Genomic DNA, 8341 nt, shown 5'->3' on the forward strand with positions numbered 1-8341 from the left:
ATGAGGGAGATGAGGTGTCCCAGGGGACAGGGAGCTAGCCTTTCAGGGATGAGGGAGATGAGGTGTCCCAGGGGACAGGGAGCTAGCCTTTCAGGAATGAGCAGTCAAGGGAGCGCTCTGAATGGGTGCTGGTTACAGTCTCCACCGCCATGCAGCCACACACTTGCACGTGGTGAGCAGCAAACAGGTTCCCCCCTCTCATTTTATTAGTTCTTTGAGAATTTTATAATCTATTTTTATCATATTCACTCTTCCCTCAACACCTCCTGATCCACACCCACTTTCCTACCCTCACAACCTTTTGTTCTCTCTTGGGCTTTTGAAACTTGTCAAGTGCAGGAAACTGCCCGTGCTCTCTTGGGTGTGTGCTTTCCACAGGAGTGTAGACAGTTTTCTTTAAGATTGAGGCTCTTTTTCTAGTCTTGCCAGGTCACCTCTGTAAATACCTGACCATTAGGGGCAATTGTATTGGTGATTTTTGTTTGTTTGTTTGGTTTTGCTTTTTTTTTTTTTTTTTAGTTTTTTTGAGACAGGGTTTCTCTGTAGCTTTGGAGCCTGTCCCAGCACTAGCTCTCCTAGACCAGGCTGGCCTTGAACTCATAGAAATCCACCTGCCTCTGCCTCCCGGGTGCTGGGATTAAAGGCGTGTGCCACCACCGCCCAGCCATTGTCTAGTTTTAAATTTTATTTTATGTGTGGGTACTTTGCCTGCATGTGTGTCTGTGCACTGTGACCATGCCTGGTGCCGACAAAGACCAGAAGAGGTCAACTCTTCTTGAACTGTAGTTATAGATAATTGTGAGCCACCATGTTGGTGCTGGGAATTGAACCCAGACCCTCTGGAAAAATAAGTGCTCATAACCACTGAGCCATTTCTCCAGCCTCCAGTATTTTGTTTTTGGATAAAATACTTAAGAAATGATTCATACATAGTATAATGATGTTTTGAAAGGACCCAAATGTAAGTCTAAGCAATAATTTTGTGGGATATGATTAGACATGGGTGAGGTATATCCCTGCATTTGAAGATGTTTTAAGGTAAAAATTGGCAGTTGGCAAAAATTTAACACAGCAAACTTACAGGTGAAACATTGTTTGATGATACTAAATCTTTTTTGTTTATATGTATGTGTGCATGTGTGTGCTCGTGTGGGTGTGCATGCGTGTGAATGTGTGTGTGTAGGCTAGAGATGAACCTTAGGTGTCTTCCTCAGTCACACTCTACCTTATATTCTGAGATAAGGTCTCTCACTGACCCTGGACATCACTGATTCAGTGAGGCTGATTGGCCAATGGACTCCAGGGATCCTGCTGTTATCTTTCTAGCACTGGGCTTAAAGGTGTTCACTACTGTACCTAGATGTCACATGACGCTGGAGATCAAACTCAGGTCGTCCTGGTTTTGGAGTGGATGGGGCAGCCTGGTGGGCTGGAGACTGAGATGAAGTAAGAGCTGCAGGACTCTTTCAGCAAGCGGGGTGGAGAGGACAGGGCAGTCAGAGGCTATCTGGACATATGACTCAGAGGCTGTGTGTGCTGTCTGACATGACTGGCTGGGTCATGCAGAAGTGGGAGTAGGCTACTGAGGAGGTGTATGGAACAGGGCCAAGAAACCCGTGGGGTGCTTTTGAGTCAGTCCTGTGACGCTCTTGTCATCAGAACTGAAGGCTTGACGTGGGGAGGTAAAGACTGAGCAGGATGCCACCATCTTTGCAAGGAGACAATAGGGCGAGATAGTGTCTAGTGGAGGGCACCTCAGAGACAGGGTTTCTGTGGGAGAGAGGCGTAGTGCTGGTGGGAGTGTGAGAAGGAACAGACTCCACTTAGCCATCTGATGCTGTGGTTGAGTGGGGCAGTATCGTTAGTGTCCAGGTATCAGGATGAAGATAGAGTACCATGGAGATGGCTCGGTCAGTAAAGTGCTTGACGATCAAGTGTGAGGATCTGAGTTTGAGCCTTTATTAAAACACACATGAAAAAGCAAGGTGCAGTGACATGTGCTTGTAAGCCTAATGCGTAGGGAGCAGAGGCAGGAAGATCCCTGTCAGAATCAGGAAACTCCAGATTCAGAGAGATCCTGCCTTATAAATAGGGTGAAGGGGGCCAGAGAGATGTCTTAGTGGTTAAGAGGGTTTACTGCTCTTGTAGAGGACTTGAGTCCAGTTCAGAGCACCCAGGAGGTGTCTTACGACTGACTCTAACTTCATCTCCAGAGGTTCCAATTGGCCATGTCTTTCTCCATGAGCACTGCACTCCACATACACACACATTCCTATGTTAACACAATTAAAAGTAAAAATAAAATGTTACGAGGCATGGTGGTATATGCTTTTAGCCGGAGCACTTGGGAGACAGAGGCACTGTGAGCTTGAGGCTAGCCAGCTACACAGTGAAACCTTGCCTCACCCACCCTGCCCAAATAATAAGCAAGTAAAACTTCTTTGCTTCATGTGCATCTGTGTACATGCATGCACATACATACACTCATAAACCCCAAATCACATACCCCCCAAAATAATAAGATGGGGTACAATAGGGGAAGATGCTGATCATCAACTTCTGACCTCTCTCTACACATGCTTGTGCACACACATACATGTGCGCGTGCGCACACACACACACACACACACACACACACACTGGCTTGATGATGTGTGAATGACTGTTTGTCAAGTTTGTGAAGTTTCATAGGACATACTGGAAACCTTGAGTAGATATAAGTGGAGGTTTGAAAAGTAATGAATAAAAGGAAGCCATGGCCTTTGTGAGGGGCAGAGTAAATGGTTAAGAGAAGGGTGCTGGACCCAGACTTGTGTCTTGTGGAGGAGAATGAATGAACTTAGGGCATTGGTCCTAAAGGATGCAACTTGGTCATTTTTTTAAAAATTTATTTTATTTTTAATTATGTTTATGTATGTGTGTCTGTATGTGGATTCATGCACATGAGTGCAGTGCCTTTTGAGGCCAATGAGGAAGTAGAACCCTGTGCTGTCTGTTTTTATGTCAACTTGACACAGGTAGAATTACCAGAGAGGAGGGAACCTAATTTGAGATAATGCTTCTATAAGATGTGCTGCAGGCAAGCCTGCCTGTAGGGCATTTTCTCAATTAGTGATTGATGGGGGGGGGGACTCATTGTCAGTGGTGCCACCCCTGGGCTTGTGGTCTTGGGTTCTATAAGAAAGCAGGCTGAGCAAGCCATAATAAGCAAGACAGTAAGCAGCACCCCTCCATGGTTTCTGCATTAGCTCCTGCCTCCAGGTTCCAACCTGTTTGAGTTCTTCTAATGACTTCCTTTAATGATAAGCTGTGATATGGAAGCATAAGCTAGATAAGCCCTTTCTTCCCCATGTTGTTTTGGTCACGGTGTTTCAACACCGCAATAGTAACCGTGACTAAGACAATCCCTTAGGGCTGGAGTTACATGCAGTTGTGAGATGCCCTAGGTGGATGCTGGGAACTGAACTGCGGTCCTCTGTAAGGGTAGTATGTGCTCTGATCTTAATCACTGAGATATCTTTTTTTTTAATTTATATTTTTAAGGATTTTTTATGATTTAACTTTATTTTATGTGCGTTGGTGTAAAGGTGTAAGATCCCATGGAACTGATTTACAGACAGTTGTGAGCTGCCATGTGAGTGCTGGGAATTGAACCTGAGTCCTCTGAAGAGCAGTCAATTGCTCCTAACTGCTGGGCCATCTCTCCAGCCCTCATCATTGATGATATCTGTTCAACCTTACAGACTTGTAATTTGATAACAGACAAATAAATAGTTGAGATTTGGGTAAGAATTACAATTACAGGTACTGTGCACAGAAGAGGTGCTGTGATGTTAGAGTTAGACCCAGGGTCTCTTACTGGTCTGGAATTTACCAAATAGCCTAGGCTAGTTAGCTAGTGAGTCCTAGGGATTCGCCTATCTCTGTCTCCCCACTGCCACGGTTATAAGCACCCATCACTGTGCCCAGCATTTTTACATGGGTAGTGTGAGTGTGTTGATCTAACTCAGTTCTCCTGCTTTCAAGGAAGCAGTTTCCTAGCCCCAAGCTTTCTGTAACTTTGTGATAACAAGGATGGATTCCTGGGGCTTTGCAAAAGTTAAGAAAGTATTCTACAGAACACCGAGGTACACTTCCAGCCCTAAGGCAACCTTAATTTTTTTTTAAGTTTTAATATTGTGTATGTGAGTGTCAGAGTGTGGGGTTGTGCACATGAGCAAATGCCTATGGAGGCCCGAAGGGAATGTCAGATCTCCAGGAGGGGAAGTTGAGGCATTTGTGAGCTGTCCCATGTGGGTGCTGGGAACGAAACACTGGGAAAACAGTCCATGCTCTGAACTGCTGGGCTACAGCAGCCTTTCTCTTTGGTGTCGGTACAGGAAGAGCATCACTTGTGCCTGGTAGGGAGAGATTACAGTGTAAGGCTTGAATTCTAAGGCCAGCTCTGCCACCAAGTTAGGCTGTCTTCCCTGAGCTCTCACTCTGCTGCTTTAATTCAGACTCGACTAGTTATTATGGCTGAGGCACGATTCAGGGGCCACAGAGAAAGTTATATTGAATTTAGCTGGACTGAAGAAGGAAGAACTCTTTTTGTCTTACTTTAGTTTCTCTCCTGTCACAGGCCAGTGTCTCATCTGGGTCCAGTGTTCCTTTCCAAAGTGTGAGAAATGGAGACAGCTACGTGGAGACATCGATCCCTCAGTGCTCCCAGATAATTGGTCTTGTGACCAGAATCCAGGTACAAAGGAAGGGAAATGTCCCCTCCCGGGAATCTTTATGTGTACACTGAGTGAATTCCATGTATGTCAGCCTTGCCTGATTGTACCAGTGCCTCCTGGAATGTTGATGTTGGATTGTGGGTAGAGAGGGATATATGGCATGTGGGAAGAAGCAAGTAAGAGAGACCCAATGATTTTAGCATTCATTCTAGAATGTTTGAAATGGTTTGGATAGATTATGACCATCTTGTCCAGTGTACTTATTTTACAGACGAGAAAGCCTCTTAGAGAAACATCCCCACACTGCTCCGCAGAGGGGGCAGAGTCACTCTGGGATGTGAGCAGGAATCTGTTTTGGGAGGCAGCACTACTCCTCTTGGCTCTAGCTGCATTTCCTCTATGGGGTTTCTATTCTCTCCCGCCTGCAGCCCGTACAACTTCCCTTTGCCCTCTCTGTGGGCTCCATCCTAGTTACACCCTTTGGGCCTCTCATTTCTACAGTCTTCTCTCTTGGCAGACCTGAATTATAATCGCTGTGATATTCCCGAGGAGACCTGGACAGGGTGTGAGAGCGATGTGGCCTATGCCTCCTACATTCCAGGATCCATCATCTGGGCCAAGCAACATGGTTACCCCTGGTAGGGCACCGTAACAGAGAACATCTTTCCTGAACTTGGGAGTTGTAGAGTCATGAAAGGATATGGCAATCTTGTCATGGATGTGGTACTTTCATTAGAAAGAGCATCAGTGAGGGGGAAAGACAGAGGACTGGGCTGGAAGGCTTTGGAAGACTCTATGTTCCTGGGTGGAAGTGAGATCTCTGGAAAAATGGGTCTGATGATGCTGCCATGAGTGAAAAAAAGGGAGGACCTAAAGCAATTTCTTGTTTCTGTTTTGCTTTGTTTTTGAAACAATGCTGGCCTTGAGCTTGCCTAAGCTTCCCTAGTGCTGGGATTGTAAGCCATCTGCCACCAAGCCCTGCTTCAAGATATTTAAAAAGTTGAGATGTGAGAGGCATGCGAAGTAAAGAGAAGGTTAGCCTTTTTCTGGTTCTGTCCACAGGCTTGCTAGGATGACTGAGCTCCCTTGTAGTCATTTGGTAGTGAGCACCAGTAGGGACTAACGGAGTATAGCTTTTGGGTCTTTTACAAAGCATCTTGCTCTTTTCCACGTGTGCATGATGGTGAGGTGTGTTCTGATCGTAACCCCTTTCTCTCCGTTCCATTCCTCATCCCCAGGTGGCCAGGCATGATAGAACCTGATCCTGACCTGGGGGAGTATTTTCTTTTTGCATCTCATCTTGATTCCCTGCCGGTGAGTTTCCTGGTTTTGGTCCGAGCAGCGGCATAGCCACCCTTACATATTTAGAGTTAGATTTGTCTAGTAGACACGTGGAAGCAGACACTTAAGAGTGACAGATATGGAGGAAGATAGACACATAGAGAAATGAACTTGTATTGAGATCCATTTGCTGCCTAGGAGGGCATCTTTGTTTTGTCCAGTATGTGTTTCCTGGGATCCCTGAGGTCAGAGTAGAGGAACAGTGAAGTGAACGGGGTAGGTGAGCCAGCGCTCAGGGAGGATATGAGCTCCAGCATCTTTCCTGTGACTTCCCACCTACATATTTCTCTGACAAGGGAAAAGCAGAGAGAAGGGCAGGAATTCAAGTCTTATCTTTTGTTACAGTCCAAGTACCATGTGACATATTTTGGAGAAACAGTTTCTCGTGCGTGGATTTCAGTCAGCATGCTGAAGAACTTCCAGGAACTGTCCCTGGAGCTATCCAAAGTGGTGAGCAAACTTTGGGCATCTGTTGTGATACAGGGAACAGGTGTTTTTTTTTTTTTTTAAAGAGAAGGTCTCATATCCCAGGCTGGCCTGGAATTCACTATGTAGTCAAGAATGACCTCGAACTTCTGCTCCTCCTATTCCAGCCTCCTAAATCCTGGGATTATGGGTAAGCCCCACCATACCATGTTCTGAGTCAGTTTGGAAGTTGCAGCTGTTAGGCCCAGATTAACCCAGAGTTCCACAGTTCCAGCACTGTGGGCATCTTGGTCCAGATAATCCTCTGTCTGCAAGTGTTAGCTTGTACCTATTCTTTTCTTTCTTTCTTTCTTTCTTTCTTTCTTTCTTTCTTTCTTTCTTTCTTTCTTTCTCTTTCTTTCTTCCTTCCTTTCTTTCGTTCTTTCTTTCTTTCTTTCTTTCTTTCTTTCTTTCTTTCTTTCTTTCTTTCTTTCTTTAAAAAAAACATTTATTCCATGTACAATGTTCTGCCTGCATGTATGTTTACAGGCCAGAATGGGGAACCAGCTCTCATTATGGATGGTTGTGAGCCACCATGTGGTTGCTGGGAATTGAACTCAGGACCTCTGGAAGGACAGTCAGTGCTCTCTCTTAACCTCTGAGCCATCTCTCCAGCCCGCTTGTACCTATTCTGTATACAAGTGTTAGCTGCACTTGTTTTGCTTGCAGGTGTTAGCTGCACCTGTTCTGCATGCAGGTGTTAGCTGCATCTGTTCTGCATGCAGGTATTAGCTGCACCTGTTCTGCTTGCAGGTGTTAGCTGCATCTGTTCTGCATGCAGGTGTTAGCTGCATCTGTTCTGCATGCAGGTATTAGCAAGATCCCTGGACACTGCAGCATCCTCTACCCTATGTTTTTCCCTCTTCTAGTTGTGACAACCAAATAATTGTCTCCAAACCTTGTCTTTAGTTTTCTCTAACTTAGAAGCATGTATAATCCCTGTAATCATTTTGGGTTTAATTAACTCAACGAGATGACCTTTGGAATTGTGGAGCTTACAGAAGAGATGTTTGGTGTATGCCTCCTATTCAACTGAACTACGAGCATTAAACTGTGGGTTCAGAGGAACTTGTGAGAAGCTGAAAAGCAAAGTCACCTGAATGTGGGTCTTCTTTTCCTTCAAATTCCTGTGTGATCCACTGTGGAGAGGGCACCGAGGTTTGCTGGGAAGGAGAGTATTGTTTCTGAGCCCCAAAAGATTAAGAATGGAGTGTCCTGTCAGTACCCAGAACTGACAACTAAGCACCCGTAGCTAAGATAATGTCTAAGTCAGGTGTGGTGATTCACATTTATAATTCAGCATGTAGGAAACGGAGGCTAGGGAGTTGCTGTGAGTTTGAGGCCAATAGGCTATAGTGAGTGCCAGGCCAGACTGAGCTACAGTGTGTGATCCTGTCTCAGAAAAAAAAAAAAAGATAATGTCTGGTGGGTAGTGATATACTGTGGTCACTCTTCTAATATTATTATTGATAATTTTTTAAAAAAATATTTATTTTTATTTTTAATTGTGGTATGTGCAATGCATGCATGTCCAAAGCTTCTGATCCCCCGAGGCTGGAGTTTAGATGGTTGTTAGTTGCCTGATGTGGATGCTGAGAACTTAACTTTGATCCTCTGGAAGAGCAATATTTAACTGCTGAGCCATCGCTCCAGCCCTAAGTTGAAGAATTTCAAGAATTACTAGTTATTTGAGAATTTCTATGTTGACTATTTTTCTTTTCTTTTTTTTTTTTTCTTTTTGGTTTTTCGAGACAGGGTTTCTCTGTGGCTTTGGAGCCTGTCCTGGAACTAGCTCTGTAGACCAGGCTGGTCTCGAA

At 44.9% G+C, this 8341-nt stretch overlaps 1 protein-coding gene across 1 annotated transcript in view; it reads left to right on the forward strand.

Annotated features, from left to right (window-relative positions):
• Nucleotides 1-8341, forward strand: part of Zcwpw1 (zinc finger CW-type and PWWP domain containing 1) — a 32663-nt gene that overhangs the window by 18040 nt on the left and 6282 nt on the right. The window contains exons 8-11 of the mRNA XM_005371459.3: nt 4622-4738; nt 5236-5356; nt 5957-6032; nt 6405-6509. Of these exons, the coding sequence (XP_005371516.1) occupies nt 4622-4738; nt 5236-5356; nt 5957-6032; nt 6405-6509 (419 nt within the window). The remainder of the gene's footprint in view (nt 1-4621; nt 4739-5235; nt 5357-5956; nt 6033-6404; nt 6510-8341) is intronic.

Source organism: Microtus ochrogaster, unplaced genomic scaffold (assembly GCF_000317375.1).
Source record: "Microtus ochrogaster isolate Prairie Vole_2 unplaced genomic scaffold, MicOch1.0 UNK109, whole genome shotgun sequence".
NCBI lineage: Eukaryota > Metazoa > Chordata > Mammalia > Rodentia > Cricetidae > Microtus > Microtus ochrogaster.